Source organism: Artibeus jamaicensis, unplaced genomic scaffold, assembly GCF_021234435.1.
Source record: "Artibeus jamaicensis isolate MK-2021 breed Jamaican fruit bat unplaced genomic scaffold, CSHL_Jam_final contig_332, whole genome shotgun sequence".
Classification (NCBI taxonomy): domain Eukaryota; kingdom Metazoa; phylum Chordata; class Mammalia; order Chiroptera; family Phyllostomidae; genus Artibeus; species Artibeus jamaicensis.
Genome location: NW_026521788.1, coordinates 16,661,443 through 16,686,935, shown reverse-complemented (window position 1 = coordinate 16,686,935; position 25,493 = coordinate 16,661,443). Strand labels below are relative to the sequence as shown.

Genomic DNA, 25,493 nt, shown 5'->3' with positions numbered 1-25,493 from the left:
CTGCTTCCTAGATGATAGAAAAAAATAGCATGATCTTTTCTCCCATTGTCTGAACAGCTGCTTTTTGTAAAAATTGCTAATAAGCAGCTAAATATCATCAAATATTTTCACAAACGGAGAGCCATTAAAATAGCAAGATGTCAAGATCTTTGACCTAATCATGAACACTTACAGTCAGCTGGAGTTCATCAGTTTTACCTGTAAGGCTCTAATTTCTGTGATAACTGATTTTTTGAAAATAATATCTGCTAAAGAATTCACCCCAGGCTGCCAGAGAGAAACCTAAGAGCTGGTTAATATGACTGGCAGTGGTGCTGTTCATCTGTACAAAAGCCACCTGCACCTGTCACGTGAAAAGCTAGGGAGTACTGAACATCCTCAGCAAAATCCTTGAAAGTCCTTCGTATGTTTATGCTTTGCTCAGCCAAAATAAACCTGTACACTGACCTTGTGAACAGATGCCTGGTAATGAGATCATAGAACTGAGTAACATTTTCAGAAAATTGCTTCACGGTGTAATAAATGCTCTGATTAAATTCCTGTTTTCATCTTTAACATGCTCTGGTGGCTCAACCTGGGAAACCCAGTCAGGGGCATTACCAATATTTAAAGGTCACACCAAGAATCCAAATATCTTCAGCCTAAGAGTTATTTTTAACAAACTATATATTATAAAATTTTATGATAACTCTCAAGTCTTCCTACTGGCTTTCTTACAGTTTCTCCTCAAATTTGACCTATTTCTTATTTCCATTTCAATTTATTCCTCGGTATAAAGTGTCTGGTTCAGTGATTCTTCTGTCACAGTGTCTTTCTTTGACATCTCCAGAGATGAAATTAATTTCAGCTACTTTAAAATAGGTCCAGTACAACTCGAAGCAAAGAGTGTTACCACTATGTTACATCCAGCATATTTAATGACTGTTCCTAATGAATACAATCCAGGATAGTGGAATTAACCTTCCTGTGCTCACACTGAGAATGGCAAGGGCGGCCTCACATGCAGTGATCTTGGTAACAAAAGAGTCAAGGCATCACAATCCAGAAGGGAAAGTTCCGCAATGAAGTCCAGTTATGGGATAAGGGCTGGTTTTGCAATGTAACTTAGATGATTTTTGCAATGTAACTTAAATGATTCCTGCCTCTGAAGGGAGGAGGTAGTTTTAAGTTATTAAATATATTAAATAAAAATAAACAGTGAATCACAAAAAAGACACAGAAATATAGGTATATGATTACTTTTTATAGTCTTTCTACAGAAAGATTTCTGTGGGATAATGTTTGTTTTGATCACGAAGGGCAAGGGGAAGCTCTTGGCAACCAACGACGAGATGGAATTTTTTTAGTTAGTGTATACAGATGTTCATTTCAGCCTGTGAGGGCAGGGACTGCATCCATCTCATTCAGTGCTGCATTCTCAGCACCTACCATATAGTAGGTATTAAATAAATGAATGCTAAATAAATATATGAGATGCTAAATACCAATGGCAGAAGAGCATAATATAAAAATAAACAAAGAGGGGTTAGTAAAGATAAGATAATACAGTGGGGATTTCTGATTCCCTACATAAAGATTTTGGATGTAGTAAACCTAAGTCGAAATAAAATAAACATCCCACAAAATAGTCACAAAACATGGGAGGGTGTCCCACAAAGTAGTAGAATTATAAACTATATTTAAGTGAGGAGGAAAAAAAAGGAATCTGTAGGCTTCTGTGTTTCCCAAAACAATGTTCTAAAATGTCTGTATTCTCTAAACAATTCTTCAAGATGAAATTTAATTTTTAGTGTTTCACTGAAGAATTGTATTGAATGATGATGCTTTTTAAATATGAGCAATTCAGAAAGCATCCTCTTTGGGGTGTGAATAAATACAAGCCCTTGGTCCCCTTCTCCTCTTCATCGCCCCCTACCACCCGCCCCCCACAGGCAACTAGTTTCCACCTCTATTTTCCTGCATGGCAGATGAGGATTTTAATCCTCTTCTACCCCTTCTTCATTTTCCCCCATCCTTCCAATGGAGAAAAATGACAGTTGCAATCCACAGTGTGTTCTCATGATTATGATGTAAATGCTATTCACTGCTGAACTGAGTCATGCTTCATTATTACATTTCCTTTCTTCTACAGTTTGCCAGAGTTACAATGACCCCTTTGCCCTACTTCATTTGTTTAGCAGTTCAAAGCTCTCCCTCTTCATGTGGCCTCCAGTACATTTTCCACAGTGCTCAGGGCGGAGGTGCAGCTGCATTGTGGTACCTGCCACCTACAGCCAGTGTGTCCTCTGACCCGTCACAGCATGGGCTGAATGATTTCAGTATCACCCTGCATAGGATTAAACCTATCAGATACTTTTTTAAAAAATATTTTATTTATTTATCTTTAGAGGGGAAGGGAAGGAGAGAGGGAGAGAAATATTAATGTGTGGTTGCCTCTCATGAGTCCCTTGCTGGGAACTGAACCGCTGAAATGTCTGGTTCGTAGGCCCGCGCTCAATCTACTGAGCTACACCAGCCAGGGCTTATCAGATACTCTTATTGCCATACTTTTCCCAGAGACACCCGCCCTGGCACCCTTTGCCCATCCCATCCTGGCTGGCTGTCTCCTGGACTGGCTGTGTAGTGCTCATTCTGGGAATTCCTGTCATCTTCCTTCTGTGGTGGGTACCCAATTTCCCAAGTCCCATGGTTTTCCTCTACCATGGATTACTCCCTAATTTTGGCAGAGCATAACCCCCCACCCCCCACCCCCCGACATAGGATGCACAAGAGGTAAATTTTGTGACTAAGCATGTCTAAAGTAAAAATTTTATTTTAAGGTGACATGTGACTGAGAACGTCACTGTTTCAGAATTTGAAGGTGAAAATCATTATGGTATCTTGGATGGTATCAGTCTTCCATCTTCAAGCTTCCATTGTCACTAGTTAGAAATTAATGTCTTTCTGATTCTAGATCACTTGAATGTGACACACTTTTTTCACTTGGAATCTTTAAGAATTTCTTCCTTATCCCTGGTGTTTTAGAATCCTTTCCTATATTTTGCTGTGTATAATGTGCACTCATGTTTTTGGCCCAACTTTCAGGAAAAGAACTTTCATTTTAATTTTAAAATTCAATTATTTATTTATTTATTTTTAGAAACAAAACTGATGATCATATTCCAGGATATTATTTTGCATATGGATATCATTATTGCTTTCTAGAGGCACACTTTTAGTGCATAAGCATAAATGAAATAATGAACATTTATATAGATACAGAATTTGTACTACCATGTATAAAGCACATCCTTATTTTTCCCTCAAAAATTTGGGCAAAAAAAGTATGCATTATACATGACAAAATACTGTAAAACCTTGCTTAGGAGTAGATCCACTTAGTCTTTTTTTTATTCATTGTTCTGGGTACTTTCTAGACCCCAGCAATATGGAGATTTATGTCCTTCTGTTCTGAGAAATATTACTGTATTATTTCTTTGATAACTGTATCTGTTGTCTCTTGGTAGCGTTCCTGCTTGTTGAATGTTGGATCTCCTAGATGATCTTTTTTAGTAGATATGGAAATTAGAAACGCATTTTCATTAAGCAAAAAATAAAAAGCAAATGCACTTCTTCTAAAATGGAAAATAGTCCTTAAATAAGCTGAAAATACTGCTATTTTAGTATCTGTTTATATTTATATGAATAAAAAAACCTTCAAAACCCAATCATAGGCAATGTATTCTAAACTGCAAATAATCAATAGTGCTGTATAGTTACTGCTTTCACTTAATCCTCAATGTAACACTTCTAGTATATAATGCCAATTTCTTATCTTCTGACCATATTAATTGGGATGCTTGAGCCAAAGATCACTCTGAAAAGAGAAGGTTTATTTTAGGAATTCCATTTGACATTTTCTATCCCTTTGCCACTACTATTATACAAAATCACTGTTTAACTAGAATATTTATTTCCATAAATGGAAATAAATTGTTTTAGTTCAAGACAACTAAATTGAAAATGTCTAAGTCAAAGGCTAGAATACTATTTAGTCTCAATTTAACTTAATAGCAACAAACTCAAATTTTCCCTTGAACTGAGATAGGTATATTTCCCTTGAACTGATATAGGTACATAATGCTCACTAGGCTCCTACTGTGCTCTCTCAGAGAGGTATAGTATCCCCATTTCATACATGAAGCAACTAGGGAATACAGCAGTTAAATAAATTGCAGATGGTTATTTAGAAAGTCACACTCAGCACTTTCTGGGTCTGAAGTCTGTTTTCTTTCCACATACTACACACTAAAATCAATTATGCTATTGCATTGAAAATAAACCACACTAATTACTACATGCAAAGAAATCAAAAAGCCACAATGCAAGTTTTCACAGAGGCACTCATTTCATAACTTGGCTTGCAAAACACAACACATGACATTAGTATTGGCTAAGTAAAATCTCAAGTTTTAAAAACAGAATTTTTTCATGCCTTATTTTGAATAATCAGTTACCTCAAATTGGTTGAAGTAGGGGTGCAGAAGTAAGCCAGAAATCCTACCAAGACATTGCCACCGAGAGAGAACACCAGAGACAGAGAAAGAAAGATTGGTCATCTTCACTAACAGTGATTCACTCAAACTACTTTAAGGTTATCAAGTAGAAAAGTTATGACAAAATGACATTTCCTGGTATGTTTTATTTATTAGCTACCTCAAATTTTGTGATCAATTAAGAGATTCAAAATATTTAGTTATAAAAAATGCATAAAAATGCTTGTAAAATTAGATACTTGTTCTTCCCAGTTTTATGAAAATAAACAGAAAGCAAAATTCTGCCAACATTTTATAATGGTCTGACAAAAAAGCCACACTACTTTGTCTGCAGACCTAATGTGCTATTGGATAAAAAAAATGGAAATAAAAAGTTACCTTCACTGCTGCAGTAACAGCAGCAGTAGCTGCTAAGTTTAAACCTTGCCGCCCAAAGTTTACCATCGTCTCATAGCCTCGTTCCTTTGCTTGTACAATATAATCGTCAATCTCCTGGGAAAAAAAATCCAAACACATAGATATTAATTTTACTTAAGCAGAAGGTCCAGAAGCCAAAAAATAGGACTTCCCCCATAATATAAATGTTTCACAAACTTTATAGCATAAAGCATGTGATTTGTGCAAATAATTTATATATCTTACCCTTTCCTTTGAAGAAAGAAGTGGATGAAGCAACTTTCTGTATATTAAACTTGCTCCTTTGGTATAAGGAGAGAGCAGCCATATGACAAAAGCAATCTTAAGTTCATAGTACAGGGGGAACCTAATAAGAAAAAATTTGGAAAAAATGCCTGTGAAAACAAAACTACAGACAATGAGCAAATAACAAAAACTTTAAGAAGTTCAAACAACTATGTTTGAATTGACAAACCAATTTCATTCAATATAGATCAGTTAACACAAGAGCAACCTGATTCTTGCAGAGGTTCACACCTTCTAGTCAAGATTCTTCCATTTCAGCAAGACCAGGGATGCTGGCCACTGAGTGCTCAGTCCGAGAAGGCACTGACAAGCATTAGCCGGGGCGGTAAGGTCCACCTTTCCATCTGCAGAGCCCACTGCCACAGCAGCACCTGTGCACCTCCAATTACCAGGACAAGCATTTGTACGCTCCAAATGCACAATGTTACTCCACACATTCATTTTCTCATCCTCAGAGCTCTCAGAAAACTTTCCCTCTCATCTCATTTGGCCACAATTGCAGCACTTCGCAGACCTAAATTGTTCACTCACACGAGAAATGGAACTACCATTGTGGTAGACTAGGAATTAGGGTTAGATGGAACCCATGTCCTTTTCCATGTGTCTTTGCAGTGTCTTCTTTGTAGGCTGAATCCACTTCCCTAAGCGATAACTGTGGGTTTAACCACGTGACCTGCTGTTGCAAACAGAATATGGTATGCCACACGATTTACATGCCCTTTGACTCCCTCACCCCCATCGCTTCCATACCCTTGATTTAAACTTTTGCTTTCTGCTGTGACAGCAAGTACTCCCCCAGCCTTGGTTCCCAAAAGAAAAGACACTTAAAATAGTCAAGCCCAGAAGACAGCAATGACTGACTGCTTTCCCTCACGCAGGAAATAAATGTGAGTGTTTGGAATGTATTCTGCTCTTAGGGTTGTTTGTTGTCATGGCAAAAGTTAACTAATACAGCACGAGGGGATCGACGTCCTCTGGTCAGAGAAGCACTAAGATACACAATAAATGAAAAATCTGGACTCTTCTGAAGGGCAGATGGGTATCAGGTAATAAGACATGATGACTGATGACTGCGCAGTCAAAGAAAGGTCTCTGTGATGGTGCAATCTCAGGGGTATCAGGACTCTCACTGTGGTAAACGTTCCCTGCATTGTTCAGATTTTAATAGTGTATGCTAAATTTGCAACCAGCACAACTGAAATCTTTAAAAAGAGAACTTTGACACTTAAGAGATCTAGCATGTTTTGGAATCTGCCATTTAAAAACAAACAGAAAAACCTCTCCCAAACCCCTATATCAAAAACATAACAAGTAAATGAATGAGCTTTGGTACAGAAGAGGGAAGAGGAAGATGGATGAAGATACATTACAGAGAAGTTTGTAAGTAAGGGCAGATGCTAAGCACATTTAACTCTGATGACTTCATTTTTTCCTAGCAATCCAGTGTGACCTAGTGTGCCGTGAGAATGGGATGAGAACAGCAAAGTCAGAAAGACAGTTCGAGGAGAGAGGAGTAAAGGTCTGAAACAGGTACAAGAGGGGAGTAGCAAGGGACCAAAAACAAGTGAAAGGAAAGGTGAGCTCAAATTGATACCTATATGGGCAACTGACTGATTTTTTTTCAGCTCATTTAGTAGCCTGGGAAAGAAGTCAGTAAGAGCAATTGGGCTTATTTAGGCCATAGATTTTACAGTGAGGGCAGCTGAAGAAACTGGCAAGGCAGGAAATGCACAGATTCTGAAAGGAGGACCTGTCTGTGTCTGGATGGAAATGCACTCCTGAAATACAGCACGAGGAGATGCAAGTTGTCCCATGAAGTCTTTGCCCCTCAGTAAAATGTTAAATCCTTGAGGACACAAACATGCTTTAATTTTGTCTTAGAGGTTTGGAATTGAGCAGCCCAGGAGCTGTCGGTTAGTGGGTGTCCTCATGGATACCATCTAATTTGAATGTAGATGAGAGTTTTAAGGACAGGGAGGGAGTGTTAAAAACAGATGCTGTGGGTGTCAAAAGAGGCGGCTTTTAGGAAGTGATAAAGAAAAGGAGCCTGATGTCATCAGTGTAAAAAAAAAGCTGGCAACCAATTTCTCTATTCCGAGATTACAAGATGTATGGGAGATGGGCAGAAAGTGGCACATGGGGAGAAGAACGGACTGCCTTTATTGGAGAGGAACTGGAAGCAAAGCAATGTTCTTATGAGAAAACCGGATAAAGAAAACAAGACATTGGATAATTAAACAACTTGATCAAATTTACTTAGGCAACAGCAAAAGGCAGGATAAGAACTCAGGACACCCCTTAATGAGTCTGTAGTATGGTCCTTTCTCAATATTAGAACTTACCAAGCTATTGTTTGATCTGCTACTGTTTCAATCACAGTATAGAGAGCAAAAACAATCCAGTACATCATCCACCGAACCTGGAAATAACAAAAATACTTATGAAATAACAGAGTAAAATTATTTGTAACTGAATAATTATGTATATATACACACATATATTTCTTTTTTAAATTTTAATTATTTACTTTTAAGAGAGGAGAAGGGAGGGAGAAAGAGAGGGAGAGAAACATCTGTGTGTGGTTGCCTCTTTTATGGCCCCCACTGGGAACCTGGCCTGCAGCCAAGGCATGTGCCCTGACTGGGAATTGAACTGTCGACCCTTTGGTTTGCAGCCCATGCTCAATCCACTGAGCTACACCAGCCAGGGCATATATACATGTATATTTTTAAATGTACGGTATGTTGGGTCAAGTGCAGAAGTTGACGGTTGAATTTTCAACAGACTTCCTGTCTGAGTTCCTCACACCACTGCATCAACAGTCCTGGAGTACAAGAAACAAAGAATAACAAATCTCTGGGCCTGTTACAATGTAACATAAGGATCTGAATGAAAGAACCGGAAAAACAGGATATAGTTCTCCTAACTAAAGGAAAGTTCTGTAAAAGATCTTATTCTTTTCTATAGCCTTCTTTTGGAAGGCTATCAACTATTTAATCATTATATAAAATAGTATAATATGGTATGACCACATTTAATCTGTATTGGCTTTTTAAATTTTGCATTCCCATTTTCTCCATCTATATAAACTTTTCAGAAACTGAAGAACAATCCTGTATTTCTTACATCCAGAATGCTAGTTACGCACTTTGAGAGTCTAAGGTTAGCGTCTTCTTCCTCCTCTTTCCTATGTATAAGCCTATTGCCTCTCACACACTCTTTTCTTCTACTTCATTACCACGGTGGTAGTTGTGGACAGACTGAATGTGTCCCCCTCAAAATTCATCTATTAAAATCCTCATCCCAAATGTGTGTCAGGAGGTGGGGCTGCTGGGCAGGAATTAGGTCATAAAGGCAGAGCCCTCAAGAATCAGTGTCCTTCTAAAAGGAGCTCCGGGGAGTTCTCCTCCCTCCTTCCGCGATTGTGGACACAGCCAAAAGATGATGGTCTCTGAACCAAGTTTTTTCAACTCTCTCTCCCTCTCTTGTACTCAGCGCAGAGACTCAGAGAGCAGAGTATATCACCGTCTCTCCTGGGAAAGTGGAGGCTTCAATTAACTGGTCTCTCTCAAAGGAAGTTTAGGAAACTGAGAAAGACTCAAATAATTTTCCATTATTTCACAATTTCATAACCATCATTCTGACTGTGACCTTTCAAATGAAAAATAATAATAAATAATACTCATAGAGAGTCATAATTTGCCTGATGAAAGACTTGAGTAAAGGCGAAAGGTACTGTAGGGTAAGCAGTTGTGGTGATGTGCCCTGAACGTCTGGCCCTCAGATGGGCCGGGACGCGTCTCCTGGATCAAAAACAACCTGGCTTCAGTATCGTCAAATGAGTATTCAGTCCCCAAATGAAATGACCAAATTAGCTTTAAAACCCACAAAATAAGTAACTGCTTTAAAATACTGTATATAATGCTTATCTCTTAAAAAGCAAAACATATTTACTTAAATTGTAAGAATATTTAACAATGTCAAAAATAAAGGGTAGCTTTATGTCAAAAATAATGTCAAAAAAGAGAGGTATGCTTTTTTTAGTTAAAATACAACAAACTATCTAGTCAATAAGGTATTCCTGGCCACTTTCCTGGGAAATTTGCTACAATTTTATATAAGTAAGACTCTGTGGTTTTAAATTTTCTTTAATGAATACATTCTTTGACAATATGCTCTCTTAGCCTCATGGAATTTTCATTCTCCTTATTAGAAATATGGAGCTCAAGAATAGCTGAATCTGGGCAATAGTTAAATCAATTCATTGTGTGCACGCGCATGTGTGTTACTCATAGGCATGACCACAAAGAAAGTTAACATTGAAAAGATATTGCTTCTTTTTTTCCATTAATGGGAAATTAATGGAAAAATTAATGGGAAATTAATGGTTGAGATTTTACACCTAATGATTACTCAACAAAGCTCTTATTAAAACTATACCTCGGGCTGCTCAGCAGACTGTACGGTTATGCCCAAAGGAAAAACAGAAGTCCAAGTTAAAAAAAGAAAGAAGAGGGCAAGTCACCAAAGTATAAGTACAATAAAAAAATCTGTGATGATAAAACATTTGTTAGACCAGCAGAAAACATCAATAACAAAATGTAGTAGTAAAAAAAAAAAAAAACTGGTAGGAAAATAGTCACACTGATAATCTTACAAATTTATGCCAACAATATAATGGAAATAAGTGCTATTAAAATAGCATGTAAATAAAAGTCAGTCACTTAACATGTAACTTTAATAAATCACAACCCACCTTTTAAGACACACATGCACACACCCCCCCTTACTTTTAATCTTTCATAGTAAACATAATTTAGGCAATTCTTAAGGACTCAAGTGGCATCATTGCATTATGACACTCATTGAAAAAGCTGTACTGTAGCAAAACCTACTCATGCCAGGGGAACAGAAGCAGGTAATAAAAGCTTCTATCCTCAAGAATTTAACATTTTACTGGGGAGAAAAATGAATAAATGACTGATTAAAAAAGAAGTTTATTAGATGCTCCAGCTCCAGGATGAGTCAAGATAATACAAATTTAAGGAAAGCTTACTAAAGGGGCCATTTATAAAGTTGTGGGCAAGTTGAGGAAAATCAGTAAAGGACAGCGGCACACCCTTGAGGTGGCAACGGCAGGGAGTGGCATTCGCCCTAGGCACAAAGGAGGGATGAGTGGGAAAGGTTTCCTGGAATCCAGACAGTGTGACTGTAGGGAAGGGCTTCAGCTCAGGCAGTCACAGCCGAACAGTGGGGCCAGGAAGTCTGAGCACAATACTCTGACCTCACGTTCCCTCCTGCGTTCACATCTTTTGCAGGAGCCTCACAGGGGCCAAACCCAAAAGGAGGCCAGACATGTCTATGGATCAGCCTCCTGGGCTGTAAGGAAGGAGAAGAAATGTGGAATGTGGGGGGAAGCTCCAATGGAGGGACAGAAGGTTCCAGCACTACTTGGCCTGTCAGCTCTTTGAAACGTATCCAGAACGGAGCCCCTTCTCACCACTTCCACAGATACCTCCCCAGCCCAGGGGACCATAATCTCCTTATGATTATTCCCATAGCTGTTCACTCTGCTTCGTTGGGTCTATTTTGCACAGAGCAGTCAGAGTTATCTCCTTAAAACACAAGCCAACTCATGTCGTTCCTCTGTTCAAATCTCTCTGATAATGGCCCCCATCGGAAATCTCACCACAGCCTAGCAGGCCCTATGGCTCTGGCACAGGCTGCCGTTCTGGTCTCAGATGAATTCTTCCTCCTTCCCTGCTTTGTTCCAGTCACATCCGAAGTTTTACCGTCCTTTGTGTGTGGATCTCCTCCTGCCTCAGGGCCTTAGGATGAGCTGTCGCCTTTGCCTGAAATGCTCTTCCCCTTGTGAAGAGCCTTTTCACTTTCTCCAGGTCTCCGCTCAAATAATTATCAGATAATTAATTACTCAAATTAATTATCAAATAATTTCCTAACTATGCTGCTTAAAATATCAATATCCTCCTAATCCCCTCATCCTGCTTTACTGTTCTTTTTAGCACATATCACATATCATAGACACATCTAACAAATATTTACTCCCCCCCCCCGCCTTTCCCTACTTGAATGTAAACTCCAAGAGGGCAAAAACTTTATTTTGTGCACTGATGAATCCTTTGTGCGGGGTGCAGAAGGTGCTCAGTAAATATACGATGGTGAACTGTCGATTGAGTATGGGCCTGCACACAGCTTAGTGTGCTCTTTTTTGTTGGGAGTGCAGAAGATCAGACGGCAGGTGGGGGTGAAGACATGATGGGTAGATATAAACTAGTATTTTAAGAGATCTGATTTAAAGAGAAAAAAGAAGGGAGAATAAAAAGTAGCATGAGGCAAAATGAAAGCGTGTTTATACCCTCAAGGATGGCCCATTTTACCAGGGAGATGCTGAGATTCAAATTGTTAGAGAGCAAAAATACTTAATGGAACCAGATCCCAGATGAAACAGGCAAGAATACGATTAGGAAGAAGAGTGGGCTCAAGAAAGAAACAGGGATGCATCTTCCTCAGGGCAAGGAGGAAAGAGAAGAATGGTCATGTTGGGAAGAGGGTTGAAGTGGTCACAGTTGATGGCCTTTACTTTAGTCTGCAGAAGGGCAGGCCACCTGTTGAAGCTGGGGATGAGCAGATTTGAGAGGAACAGTAAAGGTTGAGAAAAGATGTTTCTATACAGATGGAAAAGGGAACAGCCTAGGGTAGAAGTGGAACAGATTATGTGACCAAGGATGCTCTCTGCTGCTCCAGGTGTTAAAGACAGGGGGCTTCCATGAAAGTTCTAGGTCAGCGACACAAGAGAGAAACAGAGGTGACAGTGTGCTGTCCATAAATAGGCATAATAATAACAGTGGTGGCTGAGAAGTGGCCCAACCAGGGCCAATGCTTCTCGGCCACCCGTGTCCCGACCTGGCTGGGAGATCAAGAACGGAGCCACCTTGGGAGCTCTGTGATGTTAAAGACGGGCAGAGCCCCAGTTCTTAAGAGGTTGCCTGAGGAGAAATCCTTGCTGAAATGAACACCTAAGCTGGACTGTTATGTGAGAGAAAAACATTTTTATATTCCTTCTGCATTTTATTGTATTTATAATTACAACAGCTCAGCCTACCCTAATATGAAGGGTCACGCTCTAATCTCTGTGGAGACAAGAGAGCAAGGCTATGGGAGCAGTGGTCCCAGAATTACACAGGTGTCCGTCACAGTGCCATAGCTGCCATCTGTGGCACAGCCACTGGTTGGTGGTGATGGCTAATATTACCACAGCGATCTAGAAATGGAGAAGAGGACTACCATTTTAAGAAATTCTGGTTGAGATACTCCCAGGGACTCTCAGAAGGATTTGGAAGAAACTGAAGGATAGGATGGATTGATGTTCTCATGCTGCAGACTGGGGCAGAGTCGGAGAAATATTATTTTGTATTTTAGTGTGAGCCTCTGGCAAATGTGACTTCTATCTGTGTGAATACCTTAGTTACCAGCTTCCTTGTCAGTATATATGACTTCATTAGCAATCCCCTTCTATTTTTGATAGGCCCAAAAATCAGATGAATTGTAAGTTTGTTAGAAATATGAGTTCAGTTTAAAGTAAATACTCTGTATAGGCGTCTGAGATATCCAAAGACTGAAGTGCAGCCCTGGCCAGAGTGGATCAGTTGACTGGACATTGTCTTGCAAAGTGAAAGGTCCCTGGTTTGATTCCTGGTGAGGGCACAGGCCTGGGTTGTGGGCTGGGTCCCCAGTTGGGGCACATCTGAGAAGGAACGGATTAAGATTTCTCTCTCACACTGATTTTTCTCTCCCTCTCTTTGTACCTCCCTTCCCCTCTCTCTGTAAAAAAAATATTTAAAAAAAAAAGAGTGAAGTGCATAAAAGTCAGCATGAAGAAGACTACATGAAAGAGTTGTTTGATCGTCTATTTCGCTTACTCGTTTTCTTTCCCAAGAGCACACCTAATGCCTAGCACGGTACCTGGCACAAAACAGATGTTCAAAAATATTTATTGGAAGAATTAATAAACTGGGCTAACTTATAAGCAAGATTGTAATTTCCATTTTCCCTAATTATTTGGTAATAAACTTCTTCTGAAAGTGGTTACAATGCAATGGCTGTCATCTCATGGAACACTCTACCCAATACATTTTTCACAACTAGAGGAATGTGATGAATGGTTTAATATAGATTTAATTTAATATAAATAAAAGATTTCTCAAATGGAATCTTAAAATCATTCAAAATTGACTTATTTTCTAAGAAAATACACTCTTGTAATTAGGCAAGGCTTCTTTTGATGATTATAGTATCATCTGTGATATAAAACCATAGTATCTAAAATTACATTCCAGTTTATATAGTTCATAGATGAGGTTATCACACTTAACAAGCCAGTACTTGTTTTATTACTACTCAGAATCCATAAGGCTTTCACAAAGCCTTAGCATTTCAGAAACCCAGACAGTCATGTGATGGTGTTCTTAACTTTACTCTCTCAAAGGAATTGGAGGATATTTTAAGCCTGAGAGAATGCTGTAAAACGAATATACCCACAGGCTAAATTTACTGTCAAAAGGCCATGCTCCACTTAGGTATGCACTTACCTATCCAGATGCCAAGAGAAAAGCTCGCCTCATTTCATGATCTTTTAACATTTTTCAACAAAACAAATCCTTATAATTCACATTCTAAGACAATTTTTATGAAACTGATTTAGATCCCCAAACATATAGAGCAAAGAAAAGTAAACTACAACTGTAAAACAATCTTCCAGATCTCCCGCAGAGAAACTGAGAGCAATGCATAGTCCCCAAATATTTATGGGATATTATGTCCCGTTGGGAAGCAGGTGGCTATAGATTTCTAAGGGTCATGGTTAATAGCAGTAATGGCACATTAATTAAATATTTTTCTTACACTGTATCTTTATATAATTTATTCTTTCTATACTATGATTAGTGTGATATTATAATAGCCATATCAATACAGAGAAGTTAAATGACATAATTATACTAAGTTAAACTTGTATGATGAAAAAAATTATGTGATACATTAATTTGGTAAATATTACTTAAGGCTTATTATAAACAAAGTCTTTTGACATGAAATCATCATAAGCCCTGAGGTCAAGGCATTCCTAATCTCAGAAGCTTTCATGGATTTGATTAATAAGAGTAAGAATAGGTGCTCATCAGCACAATGTCTGACCCAGCATATAACTACCATTTTATTATATATTATTCACTTGCTTCATCTGAATAAACTAGCACTTCCAAAGAAAAGCCTTCCCTGACCGCCCCTGCCCCTCCCTAGGGCCACACTCTGCACTGTACTTGTCATTGCAACATGTCTGTGTAATGGTTTACTTAGCGTCTGTCTCTGCTGTTTGACTGTAACGACTAACAGGGACTGAAATTGCCTTGTTTACCATCATGTTCTCAGGACCCAGTACCCTGAGCCTGGTGAAAAAAGCACAGACTTTTACTTAAAAGTTTCTTAATTTTAAGGTCTGAACTGATGCAAGATTCAAACAAGTAACTCTGGACTGCAAACAGCAGTTTATAACATAAAATAGCCTATGTTGTCACAGTTTTCAGAGTTATCAAAGAGTAAACAACATCCCAACATCTCTTAATTTCATGTTCTTTAATCATAAAGCAATTAATGTTGGACTTTATAAGAAAATTAAAAATTACATATGCATAATGACTTCAATGATAACCACAGTTAAGTAAATCCAGAACATAAAATGCGAAAACATGCTTTGCTGGAAAAAAAAAAAAAACTTTGCTGAGTCTGAAAAGAAATAAACACTGCTGAATTTCAGACCACCCAAAAAGGATTTTATTTTGTGACCATTATTAGTTATTCACTCAAGTCAACGCACCCTAAACATTCACTCTACACCATGTTTCAGAGACAACAGAGAGAACTTCTAATGTAGAATTCTTTAGAAATACTATAGAGTTGAAAAGATTTTCCCTGTTTCATTAACATTATGCAATAATTTGGTTACTTCATAATGATTTCCCCCATTCAAAACAAAAGGAACAAAATGTGAAATCAGATAGAAAAACTCCCTCTTTTATCCGACCCAGATGGCTCAGCGATGGGATTTTTCCCAGAGCTGTGCTAAGTTACAAGCATGCTTGGAAATAAGCTAGTTGAAGTTTAATCCAAAGTGTTTAGAGACCATGGCTGAAAACAGTTTTTGTTTTGTTTTGCTTTGTTTTGAAAGATGTGGCATGTGGTAAATATTTTAGGCTCGGATTGATTTGGGCTTCTTCAGCTTTGGGGTACCCCACTGCCCCATTTAAAAAGGTGTCTACTTTATACAGCACCTCGAGACTCAGCTACGCTGGAGTTACATTTTCAGATGCTGAACTGCCAGCAACATGGTTTACCTGCGGTTTACAGGTACCACTGCCAAAGACCACCCAGAATATCCTGCTGTTTGGAAGGAGAAAGCCTCACATTATATAGATGTTTCTGGTGTTAAAATGGGGTGGATTGTAACTAGAAATACTGCAACAATAACGCCTCAGTCTTTCCCAGTGCCCTAGAATCACGGAAGCCCCACGTCTCTCACCCCCTGACCCTGACAGTCTGAGGAACTTGAGATAAGAAAAAAAGTGCAAAAATGTTTTCAAACTAGATAATTACTTTTTAAAAATGTGTTGAAAAGAAGATGTAGGAAGCAGGAACTGCTTTTAGACACTGTTTCCAGGAGCAAAATTTAGGAAGAAATAACCTCTCCGTCCAAAATAGCTCTCTCCATCCACAGTGACAGAATTCACACCTCACGTTTAAAAAAGTTGTTATTGAACTTATTGGGGTGACACTGTTTAATAAAATTATACAGGTTTCAGGTGTACAATTCTACAATACATCACCTGTATAATGTTTGTGTGTTCACCACCCCAAGTCAAGTCTCCTTCCATCACTATTTATCTCCCTTTACCCTCTTCTACCTCCTGCTACCCCCCCCCCCTTTCCCTCTGGTAATCACCAAACTGTTGTCAATGAGGGTTTTTATTTTTCTTTGCTTAATCCCTTTACCTTTTTCATCCAGTCCCCAACTCCCTTCCCCTGTGATAGCTGTCAGTCTGTTCTCTGTATTTATGAGTCTGTTTCTATTTTGTTTGTTAGTTTATTTTGCTCATTAGGCTCCACATATAAGTGAGATTATATGGTATTTGTCTTTCTCTGACTGACTTATTTCACTTGGCAAAATGGCCTCCAGGTGCATCTGTGTTGTCACAAAGGGCAAGATACTCTTTTTTTTAAAACAGCCGAGTGGTATTCCATTGTGTAAACACATCACAGCTTTTTTATCCACTCAACTACGGTGCACATCTGGGCTGCTTCCATGTCTTAGCTATTGTACATAACACTGCAATGAACATACGTGTACATATTTTCTTTCAAATCAGTGTTTTAGGTTTCTTTGGATATATTCCCAGGACTTCACTTTTTATATTGTTTAAAGTTATGTTGATTTATGTGGAATAATAAATATTTGTAAGAGGCACAGTTTCCTTTCAATAACACCACATAGAATTTCTCCAGATTTTAGTTTGGTAAAGAGCCTACTCAGATAGAGAACAGTAAACTGGGCTAAAAGGACATCCTAGAGGTCATCCGAGTTTCCATTCTAAATTGTCGGGCTACCTTCTTTTTTCCATTAGTGTTCCCAAACTCTTGGCCCATTACACACGTTTCCTACTTGAGGCACGTCCAAGGGCTGGTACCACTTCTTAGGCACCATGGTCCCCCTGTACCTCATCTGTCGACACAGTCAATTCCATCTTGCTATTTCCACAAGTAAATTAATAACCTAGCCACTAAAAGGGATGCTCCTTTCTCCAGGTGACTAGCAAAATTATATGGCTAATACAGTAAATGAAAAATGTCATTCTTTAGCTAAGATGGCACTCTTTATATACAGGTTGTAGCTTTATATTATAGGCTTGACAGCATACTTTAGACATGCAATAATTATGCAGATAGTGAAAAAGTCTTTTAAAACAACCAAAAAAAATGTTTGTTTTTATCCTCACTGAAGGACATTTCCTCACTGGTTCTTGGAGAGAAGGGAAGGGAGACAGAGAAACATCAATGCAATAGAGAAATCAGATTGCCTCCCACACCCAACGGGACTGGGATCACACACCCACACTAGAAATTGAAACCACAACCCTTTGGTTAGGGGACGACAGATACTCCAACCAACGGAGCCACGCCAGCCAGGGCCACAGTGTCCTTTAGAAGCAGACTGGTAGGAAAAAAGCTGCCGGAAAAATCAATCCCTGTCATAACTGAAATGATCCTCTGTTATCAAATTACTTCCCTCCAAAAGCACGTGCAATCGCCCTCACAGAGAGAACTGAGGTTCACGTTTGGGTGAGTGCAGAGAGAAGCAGGTAAGAGAACACAGGAGACTCGGGGTAAGGAAGGGCCAGAGTGCAGGACGGCCTGAAGGCCCTGGGCAAACATGGGGAGAGGAGCAAGGAGCCTGGAGAAAGATGCGGGAAAAAAGATGGATGATTCTAAAGGGAAATTTTATTGACAAAAAATTTTGTATATGGGCAACCCTAAAACAGGGCAACTAGGATGAAGTCCAACTCAAAGTCTTACCCCCTCCCAGTTCCAACATATGGTTAATTGTGTTAAAATAATATTTTCTATAATATATTCCAAGTTGTTAATTAGTCCATTTAAATACAGATGTTTCTAAAACAATGTTATATAGTGCCCATCTGCATACTGAAGCATTTTAAAAGCACAAGTGATAATTATTCACAATAAAATAGGGTACTTCTTAATGATTTTCACCTTGGCTGTGGCTAACAATTATTTGGGGATTAAAAAAAAATTACATCCATTCCTATGTCCCATTATCACAAGGTGCAGAGAGAGCAGCGAGATGTTTAAGAGGGAAGTTTCATGAGTGTTTCCGATGTGTAACCACAGTTGAGAACATGCACACAATTCTTGCTACTTGAACTGTGGTCTGTAGACCAGTAGCATCAGCATCACCTGGGAGCCTGTTGAAAATGCAGAATCTCAAGCCCAGGCCAGACTTACTAAATCAGAATCTGCATTTCAACCAGACCTCTGGGGAATGCCTATGCTCCTTAAAGTCTGAGGAGCACGGAAGCAGGAGGCTCCTCTGTGCATGTCCCGGCAATACCATGTGGAGCAAGGTGGTATCATTCATAAAGGGAACGTAAGAAGAGACCTGGGTTTGAAGAAAAGAAGATGAACTAAGTTTTGTGAGATAATTTGTTAAGTGTAAAAAGTTAAAATGTACGCTTATTTAAATAACACTGCACAGGAACACAATGATTGGAAAAAAAAAAACCAAACCCAAAAAGCTCATAAAACAAGAGGTTGGGCCTTTTGTCCAGTTCTCAAAGGCACTGTTTAAGGGCTATCAGTTGAGCCGACACAAGTTTTAAGCAAAACACTCAGGAAATGGAATTCTACAGGCTCTTCACCCCAAAGTTCCATGAGGACCATTCCTGTTGTCTACCCAACCCAAGAGCCCAGTTATCTGGACAGTAACCACTTGGTGGACGCTGCTTCCCTTCCAAGGAGGAAGTGTCTGCAGAGTCTTCCCTAAGAGTAAATCTAAATCTGCCTCCTATAGAGACACGGTAAATATGCTGATTACTAGGCTGTTATATTCAAACACTATGTTAATGACAAAAACCTCCCCAGGTGGCTTCCTTAATTTATTGTGCCAGTCTTCTTCAGGATTTAACATAATACAACTGGAGTGTTAGATACTTTTTTAAAGATGCCTATTGGAAATCTTTGAAAGTTGATATAATATTTTAAAATAAAGTCAAATCTCATGAGCTTTTAAAATTCCATGAGGTTTTGAGGAAAAGTTTTATTTTTCTTAGCTAAAATCTTCAGGAACAGCTCTAGATTTTACATTTTGGGGAGGTCCTCTCAGTGTGGTGGCAATCTGGCTGACAATATGATTATTACAGCTGTAGTTGGTAAAGCACTACATTTCTCTAACTACATAATGGAAAGATGATGTATATATCTGAGCATGCCAAAGGTGGATCCTGGTATTGTGTAAAAGAGGAGCTTTCTTTTCACAAATAATGTAACCTTCGGCTGAAAAGGAAAAAGACCTGGTATGTCTTATATTATTAGAAAACATTCTATTTAAAAAATTTTTTAGATAGTTCAATATTGCTGTCAACTTTAGCATTGCTTACTTAACCCCTTTTGAAAATTTTTGTGCTTTTATTTTTAAAGATTTTATTCATTTATTTTTAGAGAGAAGGGAAGGGAGGGAGAAAGAGAGGGTGAGACACATCGATGTGTGGTTGCCTCTTCCGTGCCCCCTATGGGGACCTGGCCCACAACCCAGGCATGGGCCCTGACTGGGAATCAAACTGGCCACCCTTTGGTTTGCAGCCCATGCTCAATCCACTGAGCCACAGCAGCCAGGGTTTTGTTTAACCCCTTTCCTGTTTCTCACTTTGTCAAACCTTTTTTCTACTCTTCTCCCTATCAAAGCTATTTCAAGTATTTATCTTACCAGACTTTTGCAAGGGAACACTTCTTGGATATTGCCATTCTCTCAACTTCATTTATACTTTTATTTTTACTTTTTTATTGCTTTATTCAGCTGGCTTTCTTTATAAATTCCTTTAATTTTGATATTTTTCTTGCTTTGAGAGTTGAATGTTTCATTTCCCCCTTCCTTTTCAAAATACAGGTTTATAAAGCTATTATATTCAAGACTATAAACTGTAATATATGTTGCTGTCATTTTAATTTTTAAATTCATCTGGTACAGCACATTTGTATTTTCTCTTGTATGCAATTATTATTTCTCCCTTTTGGAACTCATTGGGGTTTTCTTCAAAGTAGTGAGCTTATAGCCTCTGAAGAGATAAGGGGGAGGCAGAACACTGGCTGCCTCTGAACACGGTTGTCCCTGCAGGGAGGGTGGTGACAACTGAGGTTTTTGGTTGCTGTAGCTTTCATGATTTTCAACTGTTCCATCGCCGGGGATTAGGGTGGAGGTGGCTAGGCCTCCTTCCAATTTATTACCTAACGTTTCCTTCAGTGGAAACATCAGTTTCTGTCCCTGTTTTTAAAAATCTATTTCCATTGGCACTAGCTGGTAAAGTTTTTCCTAGATATTAGCAAATGCCTGGCATAGCACCGTAAGTTTAAATGTTACCGTGAGAATTTTTTTTCTTTGTTTCTGTTTTCCAAAGCATTTGTATCGGGAGCCAGAAAAGGACAGACAAGGCAGCTGTGGTTGGTCAGCTACATCTTGACGTGAAAGTTGTGGGAATGCTTTCAATGTAGTTCATACAGAAAAATGGGTATTCTAATTCACATGCTAAAATTTTAGAAGAAACTGTGTTAGGCATTCATTTACAATTCCCCAATTACACAACCTTATTCAAATTTAATACCTGTTTTCTAAAGTGGATCCATTGTAATGATCCTGAGATGTTCATGAAGAAATTGTGTTTAGAAAACATAAGGTAGAGTATATATCACTTGATAAGAATAACATTATCAATTATTTCAGCAGCAAAGTTTCAGGCTGCTATGAGTTACATATATAGTAAGTAAACCTGGCACATCAAAAATTAAGTTTACAAAGAATACTTGACAGCTAACTTAAGTAAATGTAAGTAGATTCACTTCATTAAAGGATAATGAAATGTCCCAAGTGATTTTATTTTATTTAACTCTTTCAAGTGAAAAGTATGATTTATCGAAACCTGATTTACAACTATAACTCAAGACAAGATACACATATATTCACTGAAAGTCAGCTAAAATTAAAATTTAAAATTATTGGCAGAGATTGAAAAATGCTGTGTATTACCATTAAATCTCTCTTATGTGAACACATCTTAAAAAACAATGTTAATGATAAAATAAGTGTTCTTTGATATCATAGGATAATTCAACTACAGTATCCCAGTAACAAGTTCATTTTGGAAATCTGGGTAAAGACAGTAGACTGAATATACACATTTAATTGGTTCCCCACCACAAATCTCATTAAAACAGAAAAAGTGATTTTTTAAAAAGATCCAAGTTCAGAACAGTATAAAAGAGAAGAGAGCACCACATTTTTGGAACTAGGAGGAAATGGGTAAGTAGTAACTGATTTAAGAGGCCTGAGAAAATGGAATACTAGCCCATAGCGGGAAAAACAGAAGCCAACCCAACTGTCATCGCAAAGCTCCCAAAGGGCTCAAGAATTGGTGGCACAATTCTTGGCCAAAAAGGGCAAAAGACAGAGAAAATGGCTGCCAGTCACTTAAGGATAGGTGGGCCCTCTGCTCCACCCTCACCTTAGCTGCCTGGGTACCCCTCTGTGCCCCAGCAGAACCCTGGGCTTATCCTTTGGAAAGAGAATCACAGGTTCTCTGGATTTGCAAATCTCTGGCAGTTTAGAGTAGGGCTAATAGGGATTAAGTAAAACTTTAGAAATTGAATATTGAGAGATTCTCCCATCATAGTGTAGCAACCAAGTAACTTTCAGAATGGAAGTCTTCTCTAAAGAATATATCTGGTACAACACACACACACACACACACACACACACACACACACACACACACATAATTTTCCAAGGAAATGGTTATGAATTATGTTCCCCAGAAAGATATGCTGAGGTCTTATGCCTAAGACCTTATGCTTAAGATATGCTCTTATGCACTGAATTGTGCCACCAGCCAAATTCGTATGTTGAAGCCCTAACCCCCAAGGACTGTATTTGGAGATAAGGCCTTTATGGAGGTAATTAAGATTAAGTGAGGTCATAAGTGTGAGGCTCTAATTCCAGAGAACAGGTGTCCTGATAAGAAGAGGAAGTGACACCAGAGATTTCTCTCTCAACACATGCACAGAAAAAACCCATGTAAGGACAGGGAGAGAAGGCGGCCATCTATAAGCAAAAAAGAGACCTCACTAAAAACCAACCCTGATCTTAGACTTCCAGCCTACAGAACTGTGAGAAAATAATTTTGGGTTGTTTAAGCTATTCAGTGCATAGTATTTTGTTAAGGCCGTCCAAGCAGACTATTGAAAAGTTCTAACCCCTAGTAGCTCAGAATGTGACCTCATTTGGAAATAGGGTCACTGAACATGTAATCAGTTAAGACGAGGTCATATTGGGGTATGACGGGCCCTTAACTTGATATGACTGGTGTTCTTAAAAGAAGAACGTACAATACTCAGAAACCTAGACACTCAAGGGGAGAATAGAGAATATCATGAGACAACAGAGGCAGACGCTGAAGAGCTGCAGCCTGCAGGCAAGGGACACCTAGGATTGCTGGCAACCACCAGCAGCTAGAAAAAGGCAAGAAAGGATTCTTCTCCTCAGTCGGTTTCAGAGGGAGCGTGGCCCTGGACCTATGCTGATTACGTATTTCTAGCCTTCAGAACTGTGGCACAATACATTTCTGTTGTTTTAAGCCACTCAGCTTGTGGTACTTCCTTATGGAAGCCCTAGGAAGAAATGAATTGCCTAGTCAGGCCAGCCTAGTGAAGATCACAGTCAGCAAACCTTTTCTTTGGTACAGGCCTTCTTTCTAATCAGCCTTTTTTAAAAAAAGATTTTATTTTTATTTATTTATTTTTAGAGAGAGGGGAAGGGTGGGAGAAAGAAAGGGAGAGAAATATCAATGTGTGGTTGCCTCCCACATGGTCCTGATTGGGGACCTGGCCTGCAATCCAGGCATGTGCCCTGACTGGGAATCCAACTGGCAACCCTTTGGTTTAAAGCCTGTGCTCAATCCACTGAGCTATACTGGACAGGTCTCTAATCAGCCTTTTAATATAATACTCAAACATGTGCAGAAAATTAAGGGTCACCCAACATCTGAGGAAATCATACAGTAAAAAGTAGAACCTGAAACAAACAAAGAAAAGTCAAAGGAAAGAAGAACATGTCTAAAAAACTACTACTCATAGCTTCTGACAAAATGGAAGATAATTTAAACAAAATTAGAATAGGACACTATAGAAAAAGGAACACTTGAGAAAAAAAAGAGCTCTTAGAAATTAAAAACATGGGTGCAGAAATTGAAAGATTAATTGAAGGATTAGAGGATAAAACTGAAGAACTCTATCATAAAATCAAGCAAAAAGAAAGGAATGGGAAAGAATAAAAAGATCAGAAATTTAAACAATTAGTTCAAGTTGGGATAGGTGGGCCCTCTGCTCCACCCTCACCTTAGCTGCCTGGGTACCCCTCTGTGCCCCAGCAGAACCCTGGGCTTATCCTCTGGAAAGAGAACTGCAGGTTCTCTGTATTTGCAAATCTCTGGCAGTTTAGAGTAGGGCTAATAGGGATTAAGTAAAAGTTTAGAAATTGAATATTGAGAGATTCTCCCATCATAGTGTAGCAACCAAGTAACTTTCAGAATGGAAGTCTTCTCTAAAGAATATATCTGGTACAATACATACACACACACAGATAATTTTCCAAGGAAATGGTTATGAATTATGTTCCCCAGAAAGACGTGCTGAGGTCTTATGCATAAGACCTTTGTAACTGAATAGAAGAAATCTCATATAGAACAAACAGGGAAAAATGGAGTGGAGAAAATCATTAAAGAAATAAATTTTAACCACATTCCCCACAGCTGATTCCTAGATTAAAATGAACTACTGAAGGTTTAGCAACATCAATTACAATCCACTCACACTAATACACATCATCATAAAAACTTTAAATGGCAGGATGTAGAAAAGACCCTACAAGTAGGTAAGAAAGAGAATAGCTTCAGACTTCTCCACAGCAACACTAGAAGCTTAGAAAACAATGGAGAAAGGCCTTGAAGGAAAATTATTTCCAACCTAGCATCTCAAAAATTTTACCTGTAAGCTAGCCTTCTTAGGAAAGATGCATTTTATCAAAATGAGGAAGTAAATTAAGAAAGAGAAAGCCAGGAGATGAAGAAATCTGAGGATCCAAAACAAGAGCCAGTCCAGAATATCTCATGGATGAGAGTACACTGAGGAGAAATTCACACAGCTGTGGCAGAGTTTGGGTCTAAATGTGCAATAAGAACAGAGAATATCAAATGAATGTAAAAAAACCCAAGAAACCAATAAACAAAGTAGAAATGAACACAATGAATAACAGCAGGGAAAACAAACCACTGTGTGGCAAAGGAATGGCGATGGTGGAATACTATATAGAGGTTAGATGTGTACATGCATCTTACATGCATCTTATAAATCCTATATAACATACTGTTATATGTCGGGTACTGATATAAATGCTTTATGTTTGATAACTCATATAATCTTCACAATTACCTGAGAGGGTCAGTACTACTACAGTTCTCATTTTACAGAAAAGGAAACTGAGGCACAGAAAGGTCTAATAACCTGAATAAAGAGCTAGTAATGGATAGGGCTGTGATGATAACCTGAAGACCATGGTTCTGGTGGCTGTGTTGTTTATCTCCATATTCTATTGCTTCTTTCTAATTTAGCCTAAATAATGTAGATATTGAATACTGATCCAATTCAAAGTATACTGTAATGACATTAGGTAGCTATAGGGACAGGGAAAGATGCATGTGTATGGTCTAGTGACACAGCGGATAACTACTAAATCATCTTTAATACAACAGAAGGAAGTCAACTGGTAACGTCCGTTTGAAAAACTGAGAAATAGCAAAGGTATAAGTATGTTAATTAGATATGTAAATATACACACTAAAGGATTTGGATAAAAGCATTGAAAGTAGTTGCCTCTAGAGATGAAGAGAAGGTAGGCAACCTCTGTTTTTTTTATAGCAAGCTTTGTAAAATGGTTTGGTTTTAAAGTTATAAAATTAAATATACAACTTTCATAAAAATAAAAAGTAAATTAAAAGTACATCAGGATGAAAAACAAACAGGTAAGTATGTGGCCTGAAAAAACTGATTTTCAAAAAACATTTTTTAATTCCCACCTTAATTATTGGTTTAATCTTTACATTCCTTACAAAAACCCTTGAAGCAAATGAATATAATTTTTAATTTATTGATTTGAGAAACATTGATTTGTTGCTCCACTTACTCACGCAGTCATTGGTCGGCTCCTGCATGTGCCCCAAGCAGGGGTCAAACCCGCACTGGGTCCCTTGGGACGACACTCCAACGGACTGAGCTCTTCGGCCAGCGCTGTTTGTTCATTTTCATATCACTCAAACACTCAGTCAAAAATTAGGTTGCTTTCAAAATCCA

General features: G+C 38.5%; 1 protein-coding gene across 3 annotated transcripts in view; it reads right to left on the bottom strand.

Moving 5' to 3' along the window:
- Positions 1–25,493, bottom strand: part of REEP3 (receptor accessory protein 3) — a 75,038-nt gene that overhangs the window by 16,733 nt on the left and 32,812 nt on the right. For all 3 annotated transcript variants that reach the window (XM_037158689.2, XM_037158691.2, XM_037158692.2), the window contains exons 3-5: positions 7,580–7,656; positions 5,178–5,298; positions 4,914–5,027 (exon numbers count right to left, since the gene is read on the bottom strand). In XM_037158689.2, coding sequence (XP_037014584.2) covers positions 4,914–5,027; positions 5,178–5,298; positions 7,580–7,656 — 312 coding nt within the window. The remainder of the gene's footprint in view (positions 1–4,913; positions 5,028–5,177; positions 5,299–7,579; positions 7,657–25,493) is intronic.